This window comes from Homarus americanus, unplaced genomic scaffold, assembly GCF_018991925.1.
Source record: "Homarus americanus isolate GMGI-L3 unplaced genomic scaffold, GMGI_Hamer_2.0 scaffold41027, whole genome shotgun sequence".
Taxonomy (NCBI): domain Eukaryota; kingdom Metazoa; phylum Arthropoda; class Malacostraca; order Decapoda; family Nephropidae; genus Homarus; species Homarus americanus.
Window position 1 is genome coordinate 1,485,449 of NW_024745073.1, and position 27,789 is coordinate 1,513,237.

At 38.3% G+C, this 27,789-nt stretch overlaps 1 protein-coding gene across 4 annotated transcripts; it reads right to left on the bottom strand.

The window, feature by feature from the left end:
• Window positions 1-2,520: 2,520 nt before the first annotated feature.
• On the bottom strand, window positions 2,521-27,789 carry LOC121878355. 4 transcript variants are annotated; one of them, XM_042384537.1, is made up of 10 exons: window positions 27,530-27,784; window positions 24,409-24,694; window positions 24,081-24,176; window positions 18,626-18,896; window positions 14,336-14,489; window positions 13,849-14,003; window positions 12,141-12,294; window positions 7,174-7,289; window positions 6,788-6,929; window positions 2,522-3,027 (listed from the first exon to the last, which is right to left on the bottom strand). In XM_042384537.1, the coding sequence occupies exons 4-10, from the start codon at window positions 18,861-18,863 to the stop codon at window positions 2,781-2,783; spliced, it is 1,206 nt and encodes a 401-aa protein (XP_042240471.1). In that variant the 5' UTR covers window positions 18,864-18,896; window positions 24,081-24,176; window positions 24,409-24,694; window positions 27,530-27,784; the 3' UTR covers window positions 2,522-2,780. The 4 variants fall into 4 exon arrangements, with proteins under 4 accessions (XP_042240472.1, XP_042240471.1, XP_042240469.1 ...); XM_042384535.1 differs by lacking the exon at window positions 24,409-24,694 and having other exon boundaries at window positions 27,530-27,786; XM_042384538.1 differs by lacking the exons at window positions 13,849-14,003; window positions 24,409-24,694 and having other exon boundaries at window positions 2,521-3,027; window positions 14,391-14,489; window positions 27,530-27,789.

A 27,789-nucleotide genomic window follows, 5' to 3' on the forward strand; every position in this document is an offset into this window, starting at 1 on the left:
TATACGTCAAGGTCCTTGACGTACATTTAGAGACAATCGGCATTTTACCATAAAATATTTTGGGCTGCTGTTCGTAAAAAGCAACTTTTAATAAGAACATTTGCAATACAATAATACCTCAATGTACACCGTACTAATAGCGGCAGACCCCAGTCAAAAAAAAAAAAATCTGGGGAAGGGGGGTCTGGACGTAACCCGGCTTATCTTGTACGTTTCAAGAATATCAGACAAGTCTGGTTTTCGACAATTGTTTTCACCGATATGACTTCCATACTGTGAAGTGTTATACTGTACTGGTAACCACAGAATTTGTGGAAAAAGCATTTCCTAGTGCTTGTGTGCATTATGAATAAAGAAAAAACTGGGAGATGAGAGTGCATCTGAATGTAGCATGAGGGAGGTAACTTTATGCAATTTCACCAGAATTCCCATATTATTTAGCTTCGTTTGGTGCCTGGTTGATAAAACATTATCGTTATAGAAAAAAATAATCCCACACTTAACCCCAGACGAGCCATTGAGGTTGTATTAAATTCCTCAATTACAAAATGCGAACAGCTGATTGCTGTCACTCTCCTTCACACTATTAACAGTGCTTCTCTCCTTCACACTGTTAAGTGCTTCTCTCCTTCACACTGTTAACAGTGCTGTCCATTTCTCATGCTTACCACAACATGTCTTCAGTACTTAATAAATAATATTGCAGTGTATTATGCATTTGCATTGAATCAATAAATACACCTGGAGCACGATCCCTGCCCTGTTTACATATGCAGTGTCTTAGCTCTTGTACTTGGCTCTAATTAAGCCTACAGCATATCCAATTAGACTACTGTACAGTAAGTATTCATTGAGCAAGTTTTGTTCTTTTCATATACAATACATTTTTTAATTTGACCGATTTCTTAAAATAGGTTATTGTACATAATTTTATTCATATCTTAAAATATGTATACACAATTTTGCCAATTTTTAAAACCCTCAAATATCCCCATTAAAGACAATATGCACTCTACTTAAAAAGTCCACATAAATGAGTGTAGGTAGCATTATTTCTGGTTTGTAAAAAGCAAATTCTGGTGTATACAGTAGAGGTTCTGCTGTACTAGCAAAGATCCTCCCCTCCCAACACACACACACAGCTGAACAGTCACGGAGTCCAAACAGGTATATTTTTTCGCTTAATATACTATACATGAAAAAAATAATTTTTCAACTGATGGAGGACATCCATATGAAAAATGTAAATACACCCACAGGAAAACATTACTGCTACCTGCCCCTAAAATCGAGTCAGTGGATAAAAGTAAAAGGCCAGCAAAACAATGAGACATAGAGAAGCTGGTGGCCTGTGTAAAACTATTTCTTAAATCTTATAAAATGCTGAGTACAATTACTGGAAAATAGTGAGGTTTGTCATACAAACATGACTTATATCTACTAATTGGCAGTATTTAGTTAGGCTGAAAATGGCTTTTCATTCTAAATCAACCCTGCAAATTACTAGATAGAAGTCATGTTTGTATGACCTAGCTGTATATTTTATCAGGAAGTGTACTATACAGTATCATTACACAACTTTTACTCAAAACACATTGTAAGTAGAATTTTCTGAATAAACTTTAATACCAGTATACAGTATACAACTCTTCCCCGACTTACGACTACCCGCACTTACGACCTGCCTCAGTCGTACCAAAATTTTTCACATTATGTATTTTCGAGTCCCAACGTCAGTACAGACAAAATTTTCGTTTGTATTTCACTTTAAAATGGCTGGCAAGCTTAAAAGTGAGAGTTTTGTGGTGCTGAGAAGAAAAGGAGACACCCATTTTAGATTTTCTATGTATTATTTAAGCATTTTCGACTTCTGACCTAGATTTGGGTCCCTAGCCCCGTCGTAAGTCGGGTAGGAGCTGTATACTGTATATATTCTTAATTTTCCAATTACTATACTGTAGGTAATCGCTAGTCACTTGTATTTATAATAAGTAGCTGCATCAAGTGCCATAAGTATTTGTATAAGAGAAGTAAATTTCTCCAATCACAGTCCATGTGACCGGCTGCCCGCTGCAAACTTGCCACATTTTTTATTTTATTTATATCTAATAAATAACTCAATAAAATAGTATGATTAAAATTTTAAAAATATTAAGTACATGTTGATGTGAAATAGTGTGATTAAAATTAAAAACTTATAGATGATAAAAATGATATATGTGTGACTAATATTAATTTGCCAAGCCAACCTATAGAAAGCAATCTATTACATTAAAGTGTGTGGTTATGGACTGAACAGCTGACTCACTCTGTGTGGCTGTATGGGTGACAGCAGTGTATGGGGGTCAAACTCACAAACTCAAGGTTGAATCTTGGAATTACTGTACGTAATTTTGTCAAATTACGTATTTTCGAGTCCCAACGTCAGTACACAGAAAAAATTTTCGTTTGAAATTCACTTTAAAATGGCTGCCAAGCTTAAAAGTGAGAGTTTTGTGGTGCTGAGAAGAAAAAGAGACACCCATTTTAGATTTTCTATGTATTATTTTCGCATTTTCGACTTACGACCTGGTCGTCGGTCCCTAACCCTGTCGTAAGTCGGGGACTGACTGTATAAAATATTGTGCATTATTTGTTTGATTTTTCCCGAGGTGAACAGTATATACGAAGCCATAATGAGAGTGATATAGGCAGCACCTATTGGCAAAATTAACTACCACTGACAAGCTGCAAGAGTAGCATTCAGTACATTTTACTGTACCATGAACACTAGCATTTTATTATTCAAAAAGGTCATCAAGGGGGTCTGATGGTTCATATATCTGGACATCCCTTAAATTATCTGTTACCTGATATGAAGTACTTAGCCTATCAATATCTTGAAAAGCATTAGCAGCTGACGAACGAATGGGTTCATTAGAAATTGAATTCCTTGAGGGAGAGGAAGAGCCAGACGTGGAGTAAGGGCTGGTGCAGTCCATCCTCAATTCAGCTGCCACCCCATACTGCTTGTAGCTGTTATGAGCCCTGGAAAGTATGAAAGGTCATTCCTGTACTGCAGGTCCTAAATAATCCCTGGGTTACAGCATAAAGTGTTTGATAATTCTTGAAACAACTGCAGTATTATACAAGAGACAGACATCTTTAAACTAGGAAATTCAGAAAGTCTGGGGATGGTTAAAAGCAGCATGGTTCCAAAACAAGATTGTAAAAGCATAATGGGGAATCTTCAACCAACATCAATTTTATGAACAAGGTAAATATTTCTTATAGGATCATTATATTAATCTTTTTTAAGCATACAGCATTTCATAAATTACTATTTTGTAGATACAGTGAACCCTCAAAAATCCAGACTAAAGGGGGAGACCACCTGTCTGAAAAAAGCTGTTTGTCTGTATCTTCCGGCAAATGAACTTGATATATAAAAACAACAACTAATGATATAAAATACACTAAAAATACAGTACATATTTTAAGGCACATAAGACACACACTCCCCATTTTAGCAGGGAGTATTTAGGGAGAAAAATGGTACAATATATTATTTTAAGAAAACTGTGGCTACAGAAGGAAAATACACAAAAGTTTTTTCCTAAATACTTCCTGCTAAAATGAGGGGTGCGCCTTACTGTATATGCCATAAATTAAGGGACTTAAATAACTTTAACCCATTTATTAAAACCCTCTAGTATCCCCATTAGAGATACTACATACTCTACAAAAATAGTTCATGTAAATGTGTGTACAGTTGGTAGCGAGGTGCGGCACACTGATACTATACACATGAAGGGAGGACTCAGACTGAGAGTCCGAGACATATGCCAGATGTTCTGGAATGTCACCCGGGGCCTAAGGGTTGAAACCCCAAATTCAAGTTCCCTGATACCGTATTGCTGTACTTTATTTTCATATAGCATGTACAGTCAACCCTCACTTTACGCGGTCCCACATTACGCGTTTCCACGTATACGCGGTACCCTGCCGAAACCGGAATGCTCACTTTCCGCGGTGTGTGTACCCCTTTACGCGGAGAGCGGCTGGCGAGCCGCGCCATTTTTGGATCCAAACCTCCCGCCATCCCGCCATCTCTCCCGCCATGTTGTGTAAGCGGCGCGAGTAGGTTGCGCAGTGTGTGTCTTTGTTGCGTTATCAGTGACGTCATATGACTTATCGGACTGTAATTGGGCCATGCATCCTTACCTCCCTCCGCTGCTAGCTGTGATTGGTTTAAAGTAATATGACGTGTCCACCCGCGGGAGGGAGGGAGGGAGGAAAGACGACGCTTGACCTAGCCGCGGCAGTTTCATCCCTCCAGGCCACACCGTGTATACGTGATTCCATTGTTCTGTAAAATGGCTTCCGCCGGACCACCGCCCCCAGAGAGAAACCTTTCCTTACCTGGACCCAGCCGCCCTAAGCCAAAGAAGACACGACGTTCCTTAAGCTACGAAATTAAGTACAAGATCATACAAGAGTTGGAGAAAGGAACAAGACAGGTTGATCTCGCGCGCCAGCATGGCGTTAACGAGTCTACGATCAGGACAATTAAGAAGGATGCAGCCAAGATAAAGGAGCACATGAACATCACAAAGTCTACAGGTGCTTCTATGATCAAGTATTTCCACAACCAGGTGCTTCTCAAGACGGAAAAATTACTTGTGAGCTACTTGGTGCGTCAGGCGCTACGGAACATGGCGGTGGACACGCGCTCAGTTAAGGAGTACGCACGTGAACTGTATGCTGCAGTGTCACGAAAGATGGGAATTACAGAGACCAAACCCTTTAATGCTTCCTCTGGGTGGTTACAGAGGTTTAAGAAGAGGAACAAGATCACCAATATCAACATTGGTGGTGAAGAAGCTAGTGCTGACCGTGTTGCGGCTAAGGAATTTCCTCCGTTTTTACGTGAGATTATGGAGGAAGGACAGTACACCGACGACCAGGTGTTTAACATGGACGAATCTGGTCTTTTTTGGAAAAAGCTACCTTCCAAGACCTTCGTTGTGAAGAATGCCAGCAAGTGTCGGGGCCAGAAGTTGCAGAAGGAGCGCATCACCGTCCTGTTTACCACCAATGCTTCCGGTACCTGTAAGCTCAAGTTATCGGTGATCCACACAGCACACAAGCCGCACGCCTACAAGAGCATGGACATGACCAAGCTAAATGTCCACTGGCTGACCGCACGTAAGGCGTGGATGTTCTCTACACTGTCCCTCTCCTGGTTTGATGACTGTTTTGTTCCCGATGTGAAGAAATTCTGTGAGCAACAGAATGTGCCATTCAAGATTTTGTTGCTGCTGGACAACGCACCAGGACACTCGCCCCTACTGTTAGATAGTCACCCCAACGTAAAAGTGGTCTTCCTTCCTCCCAACACTACGTCTATAGTACAGCCCATGGACCAAGAGTTAATCTGTAATGTAAAAGCTGCATTCTCTACTAAAAAATTCAAGCTCCTGAACGACTACACCAACACCAAGGAAGAGTTGCGTAACCTGAGTGACACCAACACCGATAGCGAGAGCGAAGACGACGAGGATCAACAGTTGGCAGAGCAAGAAGTACTTTTAAAACAATTCTGGAGACATTCAACGTCAAGAAAGCTGTGGACTTCTTGGTGGAGGCATGGGATCAGCTGTCTGTAGCAACTGTTCGTCACGCACGGGGACATGTGTTGCAAGGCATTCCGGCCGTTAGGCAGAGTCAATTGTGACTGGTGAGGTTCAGACTGTTGCAGTAGCAGTGGACCTTGCCAGAGAAGCTGCGCAGAGTGTTACAGCTGCAGGCTTCTCCGAGACCACCAACGACGACATCCTGGAGGTGATAAGGGATCCTGATGTGACTACCGACGAGATGGTAGATGATGATGACGTCAGTGAAGAGGCAGGTGGTGCGTCATTCCAAGAAGAACGCCGCTTATCCCATAGTAATGTTAGGGGTGCCATCGAGTGTATCGAGAAAGCCAAGCTGCTCCTTTCCGACGACCCTGACGCAAACAGGTATGAAATCTTCACTACCCAGCTGTTGCAGACTATGGAGCCCTACATCAAGGTTTATCACGACAACATAAACACCAGCCGTCAGCAAAGCATAACAGAGTTCTTCGCCCGCAACCCACCACAGCCAGCCCAAGCCAGTTATAGTGACAGAGGTAGAGACAGTGATGATGACTTTGAGGGATTTGTCAAGGAGGCACTAGTAAGTGTGGATGACACCGATGAAGACTCACCTGAGGGCCAGTAGCCTGCCCTCTGCCTCGGAACCAGCCTCCATTCCCCTACGCCGACCCATCTCTTCTACTAACGTAAGTGTTAACCCCAGCCTTGTTTTTTCTAACCTAACCTTCATTTTATTCTTATCTTATTGACTGTTCCCTTCTATATTATGTGTGGGTGAATACCATCATAAAGTTAAGAGGTCATTTTTAGTAAAACGTACGTATTGTGTTGGGAAAAAGTGGAGTTTGGGGGTCGGCCCGGTCTCTATTTCAATTAATCCCATATGTTATGTTGTTCACTTTACGTTGGCCGCCGTGGGTTGAATTAACCGCGTAAAGTGAGGGTTCACTGTAATGAATTTGAAAACAATCTAGAAAATTGAAAATCTGGATACATTATAAATTTCACATTAGCTGGGAATTTTGCACATCACAGCTAATGCAGAGATGTACTTCATACATTTGATATATAATGCACTCCTTGTACCACAATAATATAGGAAAAAAAAAAAGCCTATAGAAATGTTTAAGTTCTTGATCCACTCATTGAAAGCCAATTATAATTACCGGAGTTTTTTGCGGTGCTGATCACCACTCAGATGTGCTGTCATGGTTACTTCCCCATTACAAGTTATAGAGCACACCACACACTGCACACCTTCCATAGTTTTAATCAAAATTCCTTTCTCTTTTTCTGATTGTAAGTTTCCTGTAAGAGAGTAAAGTCATTCAAGCATATAAAAGAAATAAAATATTTATAACCATCATTATTAAAGAAGGAAACTATATCCAGAAGGTACAACAGGTCATGACACTAAAGACTTTATATTTTAATGATATTTGGGCTTCATCAAGTACGCAACAGTGTAAGTTAATATTAACCCTCTCGTTTTTTTTTTTTTTTTTAGTATACACTACTGTACTATACTTTGAAATATATAAGACAGACTTACCTCCAAGTACTTCCGAAATTTGCATTTGAGGAGAACTGGTTGTGCCCTGGAGAATACTTTCAATATTTCTGGGTGGGATTCTTTGAACAGTACATGGAGATATTGAAGACCTTGCCCTGTCAATTAATCAGAAATTGTTGCCATTAGGCTCTATATTCTGACATATTGTACAAGTGAAGAGCATCTGTGTATGTGTGGGAAGTGAACGATTATGTAGAGGCGGTGGACTATAACTGCGTCACTAACTCGCCAACCCAGCCACCTCGTTGGCAAACTAATATAAGAAAAGTGAAGAGCATGGGTGTGTATGTGAAGAGAGTTTATTGTGTAGAGGCGGTAGGCTGTAAATGTGTTGGCACTCTCCCAGCTCCCTTTCCTGATGTGACATCAAGGCATACACACAGTGCAGTGAGGCAGTAGCCACAACTTCTGTAGAGTCAGCTGGTTGACTGCCTGACAGAACTGGGTAGCGCCACCCATATGATGGTTTTAGTGTGAAAGGAGCTATTTATCATACATAAAATATGTGCTATTTTATTTTATGATATATGTATTAATTTTATTGTTTATCATAGCAATTCTTTTTTTTAATTTGAAATTTGTTCAAATTAGGCTAACCTTGTGCTCACTAAATTGTTTAACTCTGAACCATTTCGTTTAAATAAAGTGGAATAACTGTTTAAGAACTGTCCAATAAATATGGCAGCTCCTCCCAGTTGTGCGCAGTCTTTGAATTTACGATATTAGCTGATTTTAGACAATTTTTTTATTATTATTTCATTTTGATGTCGGTTAGTTTAATCTGCTCATTTCGCGGAATGTGGATAACCATAATTCCACTGTTTTACAGTGGAATCCCCTATATTGGACAGCTATCTAGCACTGGGATTCATTTGGTTAATCCTACACTAGATTGTCTTATTTGTGATGATAAATTGGACAATGAAGCAATGGTACCCAGCAAACTGAAGGGATATTTCTCTTGTAAAACATAGTCACCTTGCTGACAAATTTGATCGTACTTTGAGAGTATATTCAATGATAGAAAACAACGGAGTTTAAAATTTTCTAAAACAGTCAGAGTACCTGTATTGGATGAAGTAGTAACAATTGATTGCTAAAAATATGAAGCCTTATACAAATGTACAAACAGGGATTCTTCCTGCTTGCAGTGCTATAGTAAAGACATTTTTCAGGAGTGAGGCAGAAAAGAACAAAAGAAAAAAAAATTTGTCAGAAAATACCATTACCAGATGGATTCATGTCAGATGACATAGAAGAAATTGTTTGTGCCTTGGTAAAGGAAGGTGAAATTCATGCAGTCCAAGTACATGAATCAACAGATACAGAAGGGAAAGCTCAGTTATTGGCATTCGCCAGGATATTTACACTATCTTAACTAACTAATTGGAATTTGTTGATTTGTCCTGGAAATTCTGTGTTGGAATTTGTACAGATGGTGCTCCTTCAATGGTTGGCTCATTGAAAGGATTTGTCATTAGTGAAGAAAGTAAACAGTAATATATTAAGAAACATATTGCTTTCTGCCCCGTGAAGCATTAGTTGCAAAAAAATCAACCATGTGAAGAAGTTGGGACAAAGCACACAGAGGATAGATGGTTGTCGAGAGGCAAAGTGTTGTCACGAGTGTATGAAATGAAGAATGAGATCTTTACTTTTTTAATCTTGAGCAGCAAGAAAATTTCAGGAGTTACTGACAGACGACACTTGGTCTACAAAGTTATCTTACTTAATTGATATCTTTGAACATTTAAACAAGGGTGGAATCAAATGCATTTCGTCTTATTAAGTCTCCTCCTGTTTTTGCTCGTAACAAGGCTAATAAAGTACTTGGGTTAATACAAAGGAGTGTTAGTTACAAGACTAGCGAGGTCATCCTAAAACTGTATCTTGCTCTTGTGAGACCACACCTGGATTACAGTGACCCCTCGTTTAACGAACGCCTCGGTTAACGAAATTTCGGTTAACGAACTGCCTTCCATATGGATCTTCAATTCGGTTAACGAAAAAAAATTCGGTTGACGAATTTCTTATGAACCGACCTCAACATGTTTTTGCTTGCACTGACCGGGCAACCAGCTTTAGTATCAGTCCGCCAATACATTAATCGGTTCTAGGGCTTAAATTCCTTACTATTTTAGTAAATATCAAGAAGTTTATACTATTCAATAATTTTAAAAGTTTAATATTCAATTTTTTAGTCATTTTAACAATTATTGAACATAATTGAAGGTAAAGTGACTAGTTTAATGCGCGGCATCCAGCCTCTTAACACAGCAAACAGGCGTTAGTCTCTCTCTGTTTTCACTGGAGGTAACATCTTGCTTGAGACTCTCTTCAACTAAACGCTTTTTTCTGTGATTCCAAGCAAATTATTGGTCATTTTGAAATATATTTTACATATTGACAATATATAATGCAGTGCAGTGTTGATTTAAAGAAAATAATCTTGACTTACACCAAGAGAACTAAAATTTTATGGGTGAAATGGTGCCAAATGCCTTCACCCCAGGAGCCTTCTACATACACACCTCAAAGTAAGTGAACTTTTCTACCATTTTTGTTGAATTTAGGAAATTTTCGGTGAGCTGGAACCAATTACCCAAAAACCCATTGAAACAATGGTTTCGGTTAACGAACTTTTCGGTTAACGAACGACCTTCTGGAACGGATTGAGTTCGTTAACCGAGGGGTCACTGTACGCAGTTCAGTTCTGGTCACCGTATTACAGAATGGATATAGAATCCTTGGAAAGAATTCAGAGGAGAATGACAAGACTAATCCCGGGCATTAGGAACCTTGAGTATAGAGACAGGTTAAAGCATCTTAATTTGCACTCCCTTGAGAGACGTAGAGCGAGGGGCGACCTGATAGGTGTATAAGTGGAAGGCAGGGCTAAACAAAGGGGACATTACAAAGGTACTCAAACTATCCAACCAAGAGCGAACTCGTAACAATGGTTTTAAATTAGACAAATTTAGATTTAGGTGTGAAATAGGTAAACACTGGTTTGGAAACAGAGCAGTGGATGAATGGAACAAGTTACCAAATATCATCATTAACTCGAATACGCTGAATTGCTTCAAACATAGGTTGGATGCTCATATGAGCAATAGGGGTTGGGTGTAAACGGGACTGCCCAGTATGGGCCAATAGGCCCGCTGCAGTTTCCTCCATTCTTATGTTCTTATGTTCTCTTTGCCGCAATGTTGCTTCCCTCTCTCTCTTTTGCACGTACTTTAACGGGCAATGTTCAGTGGATTTGGCGTCCTGTGTACCGCCGGTACGATAGTGGGCTCATAACACCCACCTTGCCCGTGGTGCCTACCATTTCTCTGTGGAGGTCAGTCACACTAGAATAACCCATTATAGTACAACCTTCTTTCCTCTCACTTCAAAAGCTTGTTCTTTTCTATTTTAATTTCTTTTTACTCTTATCTTTTTGCCCCCTCAGCCCCGCTGTGGGTTGATGACCAGTGCCCGGGTGGGCTATTCCCTGTTAAAAAAGAAAAGCTAAGGCAAAGATGTCTTGTCTTTTCTTCTGACAAAATTTATGCTCTAGTGAGAAGTTAAGAATTTGGATTATCAAAGTGAAGGAAAGCAATATGGACATGTTTCCATTTGCTGCTGCAACAAACAATAAGGAAATCATACCATTAATTTCTAAGCATCTTGAAGTAGTGAAAAAAAAATTCAATACCATTTTCCAAATATATCCAATGAAAATGAAGAATAGTTGAGAAACCGCTTTATTGGAGTTACATCAAACCAATCTCGGTTTAGTTTCACGGAAAAAGAGGAATGAGTGGATATATACTCAATGATTGCAGTCTAAAATTAAAGCATATAGACATGGCTCTTGACGATTTTTGGATACAGATAAAGAATGAATACCCTCATACGTATTGCAAGAAAGCCCCTGGTAATCCTTATGCAATTTTCCACTTGTGCGAGTTGGGATTTTCTGTACTCGCATACATAAAAACAGAATAGGGAAAGATTGCAAACTAATGAGTAAGAAATGAGAGTATATTTGTCCAATACTTTGGCAAATATTATAAGAATCTGTCAATCTCATCAAGCCCAAATATCTCACTAAGAAAATCACATACATTCAGGTTAGTGATTTGTTTGTCTTTGGTTCTTTAATAGTTTATAACTGGTATATACTGGTACTGCAAGCAGGTACGGGTATTATAATTAAGAAAATTTGAAGACTGCTAATTTTCTCCAACAACTTTATTGTAATTGCAATGAGGTATCTTGTGAAAAGATACACTTTCCTCAGGCTTGGTCCTTACAGATTCAATTTTTATCCAATAATTCAACTCTTGGAGCCCTTAATATATGTTCTTGAAGCAACTGTACTGATAGGAAATTGAACAGGGGTGCTACAGAATAAGATACTCTATTAGTTTAGGGTGCCATCAGTGAAAAAAGGTTGAAAACCAATGGGCCCTAGACCAAAGATGATAACCATCCCACTCACCATCTTGGTAACAATCTTTGGAAAACCAACATAATCAGCTGATCATTAGAAGCTGGGTTGAACAACATCAGGTTAAGTGAAACAATTGGGAATCATCCAAATGGGATGACACCTGGCCTAAGCCTGCTTAGGAATTGAATTGAATTGATAAGAGTTTATTTAGCCAGAAAACACAGATACAGAGTGGATAATAATAACAATATTAACATGGCTGAGCCAGTTGAGAACCTGAGCTCTTTTAGGCACGTGACTTCTGAATCGCTTGGTTATTTCAGACTAATTCCGAATTTGAATCGCTTATTTAATTTTGGAAAAAGGATATGAATGAACTAAGCCAAAATCTGACTTAAAGTGGGTAAAGTGTATTTAGAAATCTCAAAATTTTGAGTGTACAGTACTGTAAACCCAGTGTGTGCATTAGTGGGTGTTTATAAGGAACAAAATTAAAAGTTTTTACCTCATTTTCTTTTGATGACTACTACCTTGGAGGTGCTGCTTCATCGGTACATCTCCTGTGCATGATGACCTGCATACTGTACATGTCAGCTGATTTAAAACAAATTCTCCTGTACTTTTCACAATTCCTTCCTCTCTTGCGGATGTAAGTATATCTGAAAGAAATTGTACATCAGACATGATTTCTTTTTAAGATGCCCGGCATATTCCATATAACTTCTAATAAAATCTCAACTTCAGCAGATAATAGTATACTGGTAAAATGAAAATATTGAGTACAATCAAGATCAAAAGTTCACTGAACATCTCCAGCAGCATTATGTGTGTTCATATATCACAGATAACGTCCTACACCAATGCATGGAGGCATCGTCTTGTGACTGGACTGCAGGTCAACCGTTGGTGGAAAGAGCTTATCTACGGTATGCGTTTTAAATAATGCTGACAGGGGATCTTTGGGGAACTCTTGATTTTGACTGTACTTCAGACAAATACTTTAACCATGTCTATTTTCATATAAAGCTGCATTGCTCAATTAGTGAACAAGAAAAAATAATTAAAAGAAATTCAGTTACATCAAGTTGCGCTTAATTACAGATGCCTGGATAAGGGAAACATATATACATTACATCCCTTTAATAATCATGGTGGGACAAACACAGCCTGCCTATACATTAAGAGATATGTATTATTGCAGCAAGACAAATACCATGCTAACCCATCCCCCCCAAGTTGTACATTTTGCCAATTTTTTAGGTGGAATTCCTTACAGTTCACTGGTATAGAGTGGCATTTTGTACAGCAGGCATGGGCAACATTTCCTCAGTCATGGTCTGCATTGAAATTTAGGTATTTTTCTGCGGGCTAACCCACCAAAATTTATGTACTACCTAACCCAAAAGTAATGTTTATACTGTATTAACACGGGCAAGATACGGTTTATTGTCACACCCACCTTACGATATTTTCTATCACAGTCTTTTTGCGATTTATGAAACAAATCCATCATAATAATTTTTAAAGTAAAATGTTTATGTTTCTTGGCATTTAACAGATGATGAGTGAAGTAGTCTGTGAATACACTGATTTTTCCTACAGTTACAGGACTTATCTTACTTATCAGACACCCACCAAATTAATTTCACTGTTAATCTTGGGGCATGAAGGATGAGGTGCTATGGAGAGAGACAGACTGTCAACAAGGAAGAGATTTTACCTTTGACCTGTATGACCACTGCCCGTGACCCCACTTGAACTTACCCAACCTTACTTAATTCCCAAATGGCCCACTGCCACATAGCAGTTAATCCATCAAACAGACCGCGCAGAACTTGGCCCGTACACTCACACAATTAAAATGTTTATATTATAGACTATACTTTTGTTACATTTTCATAACAGGTGGTAAAACAGTACAGTAATGAATTGTGTGTGAAGATTATTCTTTTAATAAATATTGCTTTACACACCATAAGGTGACTGTCCCTACCTGAACTGTGGGCCACATTAAATAAAATTTCTCAATCATTCCGCGGGCTACACAAAGACATGGTTCAGGTTGTATATGGCCCATGGGCCGCGGGTTGCCCATTGTACAGTCCTTAATTTTAATTCTCCCAAGGTTACTATACTGTACTTCATGCTGAGGAAATGCCAGAGGTGAATTAGTAGTTCATGTTTTATAAATATATGTTAAACGTATCATTAACCTTTAGGTGATGATTTACATTCATCTAAGTTAAGGGAATCAAATTGCTTAAAGGATGTGGACAAGTCATGTGTCAACGCTGGCACCGAGGAGGACTGACGTATCCCCAGAGATCTGGCTATTGGGGGACTATTATCATCTCTCAAGTCAATTCTCCTGTGGAAAAAACAAAAAAAACAAATAGTTTGTTATAGTGATACAAAACTCTTTTTATTACAAAAAGTCTTCATTCTTCTCACTTCTATCTCTTTATCAATCTTATCCCACCACCAGATCATTTACTATACAATGCAGTATCACAAATTAGAAAGAATAGGGGAAGAAAATATCTCTGCCCCTTGAATAAAACAGTACGGTAAAATGATCATTTACTGTATACAGTGCACATCCATTAATAGGATGACTAGTTTCAACACCAACGACAAAGTTTTAACCAAACAAATTGCATCTTTACCTATGAAAATTTTATTAATAATTATGACTCTTACCTCTGTCTCTTCATGTGAGGTTCCCCTAAAAGATGCTGATTCATAGGAACCTCACCAGAGCAGGTTATAGAGCACAAGGTGCAAGTCATCTGAGTCTGTCCAAATACAAACTCCTGTCTTACAATTCCTCGTTTCATGGCTGAGCTTAGTGTTTCTGCAATGAAAAGGATTATATTATGTCCCACTGCTTCATGGTAAGATGCTATAAAGGAAAACACAACACTTATGCAGTAGTTGTCACAGTAATATCTGGGTTACCACACCTCACAATGGCCTAATGGCTTACCGAGGAAACCTTTAACCTCTTTGCTCCTATGGGGAAATATAGCCCGAGGCACAATATTTTACCTGTACAGTAAAGCCTCGGATAACAATGATTCGTCCAACAACTTTTCGTATTTGAAAACCTAGATAATTTAGGACCCGATTCAGTTTACATCCTTATTTCATTCGTATTTGAAACCCTAGATAATTTAGGACCCAATTCAGTTTACATCCTTATTTCATTCGTATTTACGACCAAAATATAATAAAAATAAAATAAAATTACATTTTCGTATAAATAATAACTAAATCCCAATATGTATTCTGGGACAGGAACTGGAGAAAAACATTCTCAGGTTTCTTGCAGCATTTTTGCATCCCTATTCAACATGAGCAAGAGAGCAAGTGATGGTAGCGTTGTTTCAAAAGCTAATAGAAAGTGTCTAAGCTTAGCCGAGAAACTAGAGGTGTTAAAACGATATGAAAAAGGTGAGAGGTCTGTGGATATTATATGGAGCAAGCAATGAACATATATTCTGAAGTGGATCAACTAACAGAACAAAGACTTAAAATTTAAATAAACACAAATGACATCTGCATAAAAATGTATTATGAATAGCAGCTGTGCAAGGTTCTTTCGAGAGCTTTATTATTCAAAGGCCTAAGCCATCAACTTCAGCTCCACCATCAAATTCAGCATCATAAGCAGCTTCAACATCAACTTCAGGTTCAGTAACAGTTTCAGCAACAGCTTCAGCCAGAGTTGAACCTGATGACTTTGTCATCTGAGTAAAAACTCGCACAATATTCATTGGCTGTCCTTATGTTTTAGACTTTACCGCCATTGGTGAATAGAATTTTAGTTTTACATTCGTAAATATTATTCAAAACATATATGAACAGTAAATAGGTGTTGCTTTCATATTCATATGTTGAGAAATGACGATAGGTTTTCACATGTACGCACTAACTGTTCATACGTTGGCGTTCCCAATCGTCTCGCCTTCTTTCTTTACCATTAGTGGTTAGCTACTCCTAGTACATTTATTAACATTAAATAGCATTACTTAAAACATACATACAGGTATTAATTTTTTTTAAATTAAGTTCACTACAGCTACAACCAGGGTCTTATTTTCTTCTGTTTCTTATGTAGTACCATCGTCACTCATGAAAACATTGCCGTCTTGTCTCCTCGTGTGTGTTTTAATATTCTATGTACAGTATTATTAATTAATTGCATTGTTCATTTCACATATATAAATATTAATTCAATCAAACACATATTCAGTAATAAACAATGAATCTTTGGTACATATTCTTAAGATAAATGACTGTTTCCTTGAGTGCGCATGTATACATTGGGTGTAAACACAACAATGTCGTCTCTTATCCTCTTGTGTGTTTTAATATTCTATGTATTAATGAATTGTATTGTTCATTTCGCATATATAAAGATTAATTCAATCAAATACATATTCAGTAATAAATCTTTTATACATATTCTTAAGATAAATGATGCAGTATCCTTAAATGCACACGTATATGTTGGCATTCCCAATTCATCTTTTTTTTCTTTGCCATTAGTGGTTAGCTACTTTGATTGTTCCATTTATTAACATTAAATAACGTTACTTAAAACATATACCTGTATGTTAATTTGTTTACATTAAATTTACTACAGCTACAACCAGGGTCTTATTTTCTTCATTTATATTGAATAAGGTGCATTCAGAAACATTATTTAAAGAATATAGTTTGCAGTTTTCATTAATTGTATTGTTTTTGGGGGAAAAGAGGGTAAAAAGCCACACAAAAGATATGAAAATGTCACACTTTGGAACGCATCTCATTATTATTGCTCTATTTTAATGGTAATTAATGATTTACGAGAAGACGATTCACCTTGCACTGCAATATTGGAGGACACATTAACGTCGTTATTCGAGGCTTTACTGTATTCAGCTTACAATGTTTAATTTTAGTTATACAGTATATTCTGGATTTACGCGGTCAATTGTACCCGTGGAGTACCGCGTAAAACCAGACATGCGTTAATGAAATAACAGACTGGGCCGATCCCCAAACTCCACTTTTTGCCAACACAATACTTACGTTGTAGTAAAAATAGTATCTTAACTTTATGATGGTATGCACACACATAATATAGAAGATAAATATCAATAAGAGAATAATATACTGCACCAGGTAAAAGAAAAATCAAGGTTTCACACTTACGTTAGTAGAAGAGATGGGTCGGCATACGTGGATGGGGGCTGGTTCCGAGGCAGAGGGCAGATTAGTTGCCCTCCAGTGAATCACTTTCACTACTCGCAGAGGTTTGCAGGGCCTCCCAGACAAACCCCTCTAAGTCCATATCCTCACTATCACTGACTCGGGCTGGCTGTGGTCGTGGTGGGTTGCGGGTGAGGAAGTCCTCAATACTACGTTGACGACTAGCATTGATGTTGTCGAGATAGATCTGGATATACGGCTCCATAACTTTCGACATAACGTTATTAGACACTTCATACCGATGCTTGACTGTGTCTTTGTCAAGGATGAGCTTAATTTTCTCCCCCAACTCGATGATTCCATTCACATTATCATGGCTTGGTCCATTGTGAGTTGTGAGGGGAATAGCGGGTACAAGAGAGAACTGTATACGCGGAGAACTGAGAACAATGAGACAGTCCCGGCTAGGTCAGCGACTTCTACCCTCTGGTGGCAGGGCACGTCATGTTACATTAGACCAATCACAGCTAGCAGCGGAGGGAATGCGTGGGTTGTAAGGATGCGTGGCCCAATCACAGTCCGATACGTCATATGACATCAGTGATAACGCAACAGCGACATACTGCGCAACCTTACTCGTGGCATTGGACCTTGCAAGAGAAGCTGCGCACAGTATTACAGCTGAAGGCTTCCGAGACCACCAACGAAGACATCCTGGAGGTGCTCAGAGATCCTGAAATGACTGCCGACGAGATGTTGGAAGATGATCACGTCAGTGAAGAGGAAGATGGTGCGTCAATCTCCGAAGAACACAAGTTAACGCATAGTCATATTAAGGGTGCCATCGAGTGTGCAGAAAAATTGAAGCTCTTCCTTTCCAACGACAATGACCGCTATGAAGTCTTCCATACCCAGCTGGTGCAGGCTATGGAGCCGTACATCAAGGTGTATCAAGACAACAGCAACACTAGCCATCAAAAAAGCATTACCGAGTTCTTCGCCCGCAACCCACCACAGCCAGCCAGAGCCAGTGATAGTGACAGTGAAGGTGACTTTGAGGGATTTGTCAGGGAAGCCCTGACAACTGTAACTGATAGTGATGGTGATTCACCTGAGGGCCAGTAATCTGCTCTCTGCCTCGGAACCAGCCTCCATCCCCGTATGCCGACCCATCTCTTCTACTAACGTAAGTGTTACACCTAACTTTCAGTTTTCCTAACCTAACGTGTGCCTCTTGGTGTTACCAGTCTCTCGGAGGATATCTACTATTGCTGAGGACTTAGAATTCCAGCTGGTTTAAGTCTACAGTCTGCTGGAGAATTTGCTATCCAACTTGATGAGAGCACTGATATTTCTAATTGAGTAACACAGTTGGTTTATGTTGGTAAATTTTAAAATTGTTTTAATTGTTGTTGCTATGTGCATAATATAAGGAATACTGTATCCTTAAATTAATACAGGACATCTTGATTCTAATGAGTCAAGAGCTTTAAATTAGCTTTCTTTTATATTCCATATCACTTTTTTTAGACTGAACACAGGAATAGAGTCGTGAGGGTATGTGATATTATTACATTGGGTCATGGGACAAATTTTTAAAGAGCACTGCTGTAGGACATATAAGTACGTCCTCAAATATAAAGGACAAAAGCTTGGATGTGAATATTCAATGGTCACTTCAAATTGATGTAAATTAATAAAACATACTGTACTGTGATGTGGAAACTGCTTTCTGAATAGAGTGGTATTGCACCTGTCATAAGAGTTCAGACAAAATACATCAAAGTTTACCACTGTTAACCTCGCTGGTGGAGTCTCTTGATGAAATTTGTAAGTCCACCGCAGGTAAAGGAGTCGAGGCAGGCTGATAACGGGCAGGAGGATCAAAGTGCGTGGCGCTGTGTATGTTATCATTGGAGATATTCAATCCTGAGGAGGCCCTGAGGACTGAGCTGTATGCTTGGTTTCTTAAAGCTTTAATGTGACGAGACCCTTCAAGATGACTTTGTGCTGGGGTAATACCAGCCATACTCCGATTGCACACTTTGCACTCGTAGAATTCCTTGAGTTAACAAGAAAAACAAATGTTAAAGAATGATATATTAATACCATTTGATGGCCAAGAACATGAGCAAGAGACCAAACATGGCAAGTCTGCCATTGCCAATAACATGTGCTTGGCTTCACAGTAATTACAGCAATGAATCCATTGCATCCTTTCCACCCACCAATCAAATCCACAAGAATTCAGAGACTGTTAGACACCTGTGGGGCTAATAGTCAAATTTTCAAAATGTGGCTCATCAAATAAGATAATGTAATTCAATTATTCACTCATGGCCAACAAATCATACCAAAACCTCCAAGAATCTCACTTCTAGGAAGAACCCCAGAATAGTTTTATGTTCCCTTGAGGCTCGTACTTTGAATAAGTAAATTTTTCTCTCAAATATTTAAAACACACTGGTTGAGAATGATACATTATACTACAGAGATACACAGTAACTGTTTTCCCAGCGAATGTCAAACAAGATGTGAAACTTATAAGTATGACAGCACAAGCAGACTATGAAATATAAATTAATTTTGTTATTAAATGAAAGGGAGGGTATCTTCAGAAGCTTGTGACTACAGTACAGGTTGTACCTCTCTAGTCCGGCAACCTCGGGACCTGACCGGTGCCGGACTATGGAAATTGCCGGACCATGGAAATTCACCCTTTTCCTGGATAGATAGTGACTTGTGCTTATGCCTGGAAGCACTAGCACCACTTTCTCTGCGTCATTGTCTCTTTGAAGACATATTGAAGGGTTAAATGTCGTATAGTAGCTTCTCAAATTTCGGGAGTTTTTAATTCTTAACGTATTTTATTGGAACACAAAAAAATAAATAAATAAAAATTTTGACGAGTTTGAACGGCCCGCCAACGTGCAGACAACGTGCTTAATCGTGTAAACAGCGTCATTTCTCTTATGTACAAAAGATTCATTATTGTAAATTACTGAATGTCTTTTTTATTGAATTAATGTTTATGTGTGCAAAATGAGCAATAAAATTCATTAATAATACGTAGAATATTAAAACACACGAGGAAATGACACAACATTGTTTTCGTTGATTACAAAACCAGTGACTGACTGGTTCTACATATAAAACTGAAGAAAATAAGACCTTGGTTGTAGCTGTAGTAAAATTAATATGGTTGTTTTAAGTAATGTTATTTAATGTTAATAAATGGAACAATAGAAGTAGCTAACGATAATGGTAAAGAAAAAAGAGAGATCGCATATGTAAGTGCGCATGCGCACACGTGAAAACATATCGTCATTACTTTACATAAGAATATGAAAGCAACACTTATTTACTGTTCATATATATTTTAATTAATGTTTCTGAATTTGTTTTTATTGAATTAATGTACGTGTGTGCAAAATTAACAATACAATTTATTAATAATACGTGGAATATTAGAGGAGACGAGACGGCTGCCGGCATTGTTTATGTTAAAGCTTACGAAACCAGTGACTGATTGGTTCTACATATAAAACTGAAGAAAATAAGACCCTGAGTTTAGCTGTAGTAAAATTAATGTAAAAAATGAATATGGTTGCTTGAAGTACCTGTAATGTTATTTAATGTTAATAAATGGAACAATATAAGTAGCTAACCATTAATGGTAAAAAAAAAAGTGAGACTGCTCGTATGTAAGTGCGCACATGTGAAAATATATCGTCATTACTCTACATAAGAATATGAAAGCAACACTTATTTACTGCTCATATATATTGAAGGGTTAAATGTTGTACTCTGTATAGACAAGCAGAGAGAGAGAGCAGCCGAACTGCCGGATGTAAACAAACCTTAATTTCCCGCGGCTTTTTTTTTTTTTAAGGGGATTAGCCCACCCGGGCATAGGTCACTGACCCACATTGGGGCCTGAGGGGCAAAAATTTAATACTCCTGTAATAATAATAATAATTCAGAGAAGTAAAAAAAAAAAAAGAAAAAAAAAAGCTGCCTATCTACCTATTGGACAAACTAAAATCGTTCCGGACCACGGGAGTTTCCGGACCACAGAATGCCGGACTAGAGAGGTACAACCTGTATTACCATGTACACTGGCACATTTTCAGATGCACTCAAGAGCCTGTATATGTCCAGTACATACAGTAAACCCTCAATAACTCGGCATTTGATAACTCGGATTTCATATGACTTGGCATGAATATGGTCTCGGACTGTATTAGTATAACTCGGGAAATGCCGAGACACAGTACTGTATAAAAAATATCTGAGAAAATCTCGTCATATCTGGCCACCTGCATCACCTCTGATGCTTTATTCTTCACCTGCAGTGGTAGTAAGTGTTACTTTTTTAAATTTAGTAATTAGTGACCCCTCGTTTAACGAACACCTCGGTTAACGTAATTTCGATTAACGAACTGCCTTCCATAAGGATCTTCAATTCGGTTAACGAAAAAAAATTAGGTTAACGAAGTTCTTACGAACCGACCTCAACATGTTTTCGCTTGCACTGACCGGGCAACCAGCTTTAGTATCAGTCCGCCAATACATTAATCGGTTCTAGGGCTTAAATTCCTTACTATTTTAGTAAATATCAAGAAGTTTATACTATTCAATAATTTTAAAAGTTTAATATTCAATTTTTTAGTCATTTTAACAATTATTGAACATAATTGAAGGTAAAGTGACTAGTTTAATGCGCGGCATCCAGCCTCTTAACACAGCAAACAGGAGTTAGTCTCTCTCTGTTTTCACTGGAGGTAACATCTTGCTTGAGACTCTTCAACTAAATGCTTTTTTCTGTGTTTCCAAGCAAATTATTGGTCATTTTGAAATATATTTTACATATTGACAATATATAATGCAGTGCAGTGTTGATTTAAAGAAAATAATCTTGAATTACACCAAGAGAGCTAAAATTTTATGGGTGAAATGGCACCATGGGGTGACTTCTCTTCCACCCCAATGCCTTCTCTTCTTCCTTCTCCTCCACCCCCATTCTAAATCCCATCATCATCATCATCATCCAGAAGCCTTCTACATACACACCTCAAAGTAAGTGAACTTTACTACCATTTTTGTTGAATTTAGGAAATTTTCGGTGAGCTGGAACCAATTACCCAAAAACCCATTGAAACAATGGTTTCGGTTAACGAACGACCTTCTGGAACGGATTGAGTTCGTTAACGGAGGGGTCACTGTACATGTACAGTGGTCCCTTGGTTAACGAATGCCTTGGTTAACGAAAATTCGGTTAATGAATTACCTTCCATAAGAATATTCAATTCGGTTAACGAACAAAAATTCGGTTAACGAAATTCTTAAGAAAACATGTCGACATGTTTTCGCTTGCTCACCAGCTGGTAGATTAGTCTGCCAATACAGTAATCGTCTAGGGCTTAAATTCGTTCCCATTTGAGTAAATATCAAGAAGGTTGTGCTATTAAATGTTTTTCCAAGTTTTATATTAAAATTATTAGTAATTTTAACACTTATTTAACATAATTGCAGTACAGGGAGTTAGTTTTTGGTGCGCCCATCAGCCACTTCACTCACCCACCAAGGCGTCAGTTTGTGTCTCGGTTCAGTGGAGGTAACATCTTGCTTGTGGCTCTCTTGAACATAAACTATTTTCACATTTTGACAGTACAATTATTGGTCATTCTGAAATTTATTCAACATCTTGAATACACTATATATATAGTGCAGTGCAGTGTTGATTTTAAGAAAATAATCTTGAATTACACTTAGTGAACTTAAAATTTTATTGGTGAAATGACGGCATCAATCATGGGGTGATTTCTCTTCCATCCCCACTTCCTTCTCTTCTCCTCCTCCACCTCCCACTTCAAATTCACATCATCATCATCAACCAGGAACCTTCTACATACACACCTCAAAGTAAGTGTACTTTATTGCATTTTTTTTTTTACTTTGTACCGGTATGTAATTTTCTGTGAGCTGGAACCAATTACCCAAAATCCCATTGAAACAATGGTTTCGGTAGCGAAATTTTTGGTTAACGAAAAGACCCTCTGGAACGAATTGAGTTCGTTAACCGAGGGACCACTGTACACATATGTGGATTGATAATTTTGTGTTGTATTTTTGTTGGGGGACTGACCCAATAAGTCGGAATTTGGGATAACTCGGCAAGGCCAGAACCCCATATGTGCCGAGTTATAGAGGGTTTCCTGTACTTGCCAACAGTGCATAGCAGAAAATAGACCAACTGCCCAACCAAACAGTAAGCTGACCAGTGGCAAAGGGGGTTAGCAGATTTGAGAAGGAACAAGGTATTGTATAGACACAAATCTACCATACAGTATATGGACAGACTTTTATTATTAAGAAATTAATCCAGCACTTCTGATTGTTTATCAAAAGTCCTTTATTGTTAGGATATGATGACTAACTTTTCTGATTGTTTACTATAATGGAATGGAATACAGGAGGGGGGAATCAGAATCTCCTTAAAAGTTCTAACCCGAGGCCATAAAACTCAGCTGTAAAGTCTTCCAATTGACCAGATATTTCAATGTTGTGAAAAGGATGCAATACAATGGTTATTTGAGGCTGTACAGTGTCCTTTGTGATAGGACCCCAAAACTGTCAAGTTCTGCATGCCTCAAGATACTGCAAGATATGTTGTGGTACATTACATAGGTCTCTTGCAAGGTTTCATAGGCCACAAAAACGGTAATATAAATACAGTATGTAAAATAAAGCAAAATACAGTATACCGGTACTGTATCAAGAATTTTGACAAAAAACTTTTGTAACCTTATTGTGTTCCAGTGATAATTGCCTTTAGGTGTATCATCCCTATGGTTTTCATGCTTTAATACCCTATTCTTCACAAGATAAAATTTTAATATTGTATTCAAATACAGTACTGTACATGAATTGTATATATTTAGCATTCACTGGAAGACACAAAAAATAAAGTCTGATCTATATGTATTAATGATACAGTATAAGACAGAAGTGTGTGGGTGTGTTTGTGTGTCCATCCATGTTAGCAAACTTTAAAATAAACTCTGGAGAATAATAAAGAGTAATATTACAAGATACATTATGTCCACCCCTCAGTGGCCAACAATTGAACTCTCCTCACATTACCGATTCATTCATAAAGTGATTCCGACATTGCTACATGTTTAGAAAGGTCACCGAGAGGTGGAACAATATACCTATGGGGAACTGAACATTATCTACAAACCTGTGTTCCAAGAAATGTCCTGACCAGTACACCCAATTCCAATGCTTCAGTAACACCACTAGTAGGGGAGTATGTTATCTGGGTGGTGACTAACTTCTGTTAGCAATAAAAGTCAGAAACAGTTATACTGTAAAGCCAAAAGTTCAATTGTATTGTAAAGACTAGTACCTGTAATATTATATAATCAGACAAGGCTCTGGATGCACTGTTGGAAAAAATTAATTAAAAATGCACAATATGAACCTCAAGGAGATTGAATGGATGGAGGCGGCATCCGCTTCCTAAATTGACACCACTATTTTGAAATGTGAAAGCTTCCCCCACTTACAAGAATTTGGGTTCGGGCAAAAATTAAAATTTCACGTGCTGGGAACCAGCTGCTGTAGCCATCTTGGGGAGAGATGTGCACAGACGCATTCTCATTCACTGATCATAAAGCCCGCATATCCCACAAGACCGCATCTTTCCTTCCGCCATTCGTTGTGTGTATGAAGTGATCTCTTCACCCGTGTGTATTTATCCTTTTGTTATGGCATCCAAGCGTTTCTGCTGAATCTTCGGGTACCCGCACTACACCGAAGAAACCACGAAAGGCAATGCCTTTTGAGACAAAGCTGGAAGAAATTAAGTATCATGAATGTGATGATGGCCCTACCAAAATTGGGAAAGATCTTGGTCTAGCTGCTTCTACTGTGGCCACATTTATAAGAATACTGAGGACTGTAGTGTCCTTGGCAGACAGCAGCGATGAGGTGGACAACCCTTACTCAGCACTTCCATTATGGTGGTGAGCCCAAACTGCCCTCCCATAAGGTATTATACCAAAGTTAAACAGTATTTTTTTCATGTGTCGGGTAGTTATTTAGAGTAGTTTTGTACTTTTATCATTAGTTAGGCAGGTTATGTTCTTGTTTGTGAACCGATTTATGCTGCTGGTGTATGATATTGGGGTAATTTTGACATTGGGGAACTGAACCCTATCTTTTCACTAAGTTCTTTTATTCGAGATACGAAAATTCATGTAATGAATATATATATATATATATATATATACACACAGTCAACCCTTGCTTTACGCGGTCCCACTTTACATGTTTCCACGTTTACGCGGTACCCTGCAAAAACCGGAGTGCTCACTTTCCGCGGTGTGTGTGTACCCTTTTACGCGGAAAGCGGAGCGAGCAGGGTGCGCACAAGGTCGCCCAGTCATCAAAACATTACAGAGTACTTCACCCGCCACCCACCACAGCCGGCCCAAGTCAGTGATAGTGATAATGATAGTGAGGATATGGACTTAAATGGACTTTGAGGGGTTTGACAAAGTGGCCCTGCAAGCCTCTGTGGTGGATAGTGATACAATTGATACAAGTGATACAGGTGAGGGCCAATAATCTGCCCTCTGCCTCGGAACCAACCCCCTATCCCCGTGTGCCCAGCCATCTTTTCTACTAATGTAAGTGTTAAAAAACCTAATATTATTGATATTTCTCTTAATTATTAATTGTGTGTGCATACCATTATAAAATTAAGAAGTTATTTTTACTACAATGTAGGTATTGTGTCTGAAAAAGTGGAGTTTGGGGGTCGGCCCGGTCTCTTTAATCCCATATGTTATGTTGTTCACTTTACGCGGGCCGCCGTGGGTTCAATTGACCGCGTAAAGTGAGGGTTCACTGTGTGTGTGTGTGTGTGTGTGTGTGTGTGTGTGTATATATATATATATATATATATATATATATATATATATATATATATATATATATATATATATATATATATATATATATATATATATATATATATCTTGATAAAATCACACGGGAAAATGGAAACAACGGAGCACCTTAGCTTTCGTCTTTATTCAAGACATCTTCAGAGGCAACTGGATTACATGGACAGAGAGAGGCTTAAATATACAGGGTGACCTTAAAAACATGGTTTCCGTTGTTTCCCTTTTCCCGTGTGATTTTATCATGATTTATCTTGTCCACGTATATATTTTTTTCTTCGTATTGTCCATATAACAGTTCTAATCTTATTGTTTTCTGAAGACTGTGTTCTACAACAGTTATTCCAAAGACGCGGTACTTACAGTCATTAACTATTCTGTGGATCTTAAAATGCCTTACAATAAATGCCTTAAATGCACCACCACCCTAGTCTGAATGCACTACAATATTACTAGAAGTATATTTTACTTTTATAATTAGTACGGTAAGTGTTATTATTTTATAGTTAGAATGTATTCATTTGTTTGCAAATACAAAATACTGTCAATTTGTGGTTTCGACCAACAAACGAGTTTTGGCATTTCATGTTCTCATTCAATAGTCATAACTTGTATATAATATTACTCTTTATATTTAAAAAAATATATTATTTGATAACTAAAAAACAAAACATTTCCCTTTTCTTTGATTTCAAAAGTGTCATATGGCTTTGTGTACCATTTAAATTTTCAGATAAGACTTTGTCATTGTCTTTGAGACTTTCAATATATTTTTTCTATCTTAGATGGTACATTGAGACCATCAGGAGTGGTGCATTTAGATTAGGGAGTGGTGAATTAAGTCTAGGAAGATGGTGCATTGGGTCTAGACATGGGGTGCATTCAGACGAGGGGTCGGTGCATTCAGAAATTTCAATGAATCGTTTGTTTGGTGTTATTTTAAGTATTTTACTCCACATTTCCCTCAACCTCGAAGTCCTGCACACTTTGAACCAGCTTATTATAGTCTTTGCTTTCAACAACTAATATTGTGGGTAACAGAGACGTGACCAACCGCCCAAGCGGCTAACGAGCCGATCAGTGAAGAGGATAAAACAATAAAATACTGTATTCAAAAAATATAAACTTCCGAGGAAAGGTTATGGAATAAATATTTTGTTCTTCTCTTTCTCCCCATATAAGACATAATATAAGTAAGTGTAGGCAACTTTTAAATATTAACCACGTTTCTTTTCTTTTCTTTTTTTATTTTCGCCACTTAACTATTTATTAGTCGGTTGGTAGAGTCACTTTGGATAAACGCCCTTCTCACGTGTCCGAGCCGAGGCTCGAACCCTTGACATGTAATATTTGACCAAAATGCACAAGAAAAACGATTTCCTATCTCAAACGAGGAGGATGGGCAAAAAATGAATAATTACCCTGGCTTGTTCATTTGTCCAATAGATGATGAAGCTAAAAGATAAAAAATATAAACCCAACAGTATTATTATCGTTTATGTCATCCAGCGAATTTTAGGACTAAGTTTAGGTTAGGTTGAAATTATGTTTTTCCGATAGTTTTTAATGTGTTTCGAACAACTTCCAAAGAGGTGGATGGCCGAAACGATAATTTATCCTCGACACTTTGCTAGACATGCAGTAAATTATATAATTATTCCTGTAAAGGTAAGTTTCACTACCTTGAGTAATATGACGAAATACTAATGAAATCACATACCTCCAACCTCGCCATGGTAGCTGTTAGTGTTATGACAGCTTACAGTGGTTGCTAAGGAGCGTCTTGTTAGCTTCCGGACAGTGTGGCGAGCATGAGTGATGTTCTTCTCTCAGTGGACGATTCAGTGAAACACTGCGCCTGCGGATAATGATTGTTCACCCACTTTCCTCCATACGTACCGCCACACTGAACATGTCCAGGCCAGGACGGATCAAGCTTGGCAGTCGGACGCGACATCTTTGATGCCACACCTCACAACC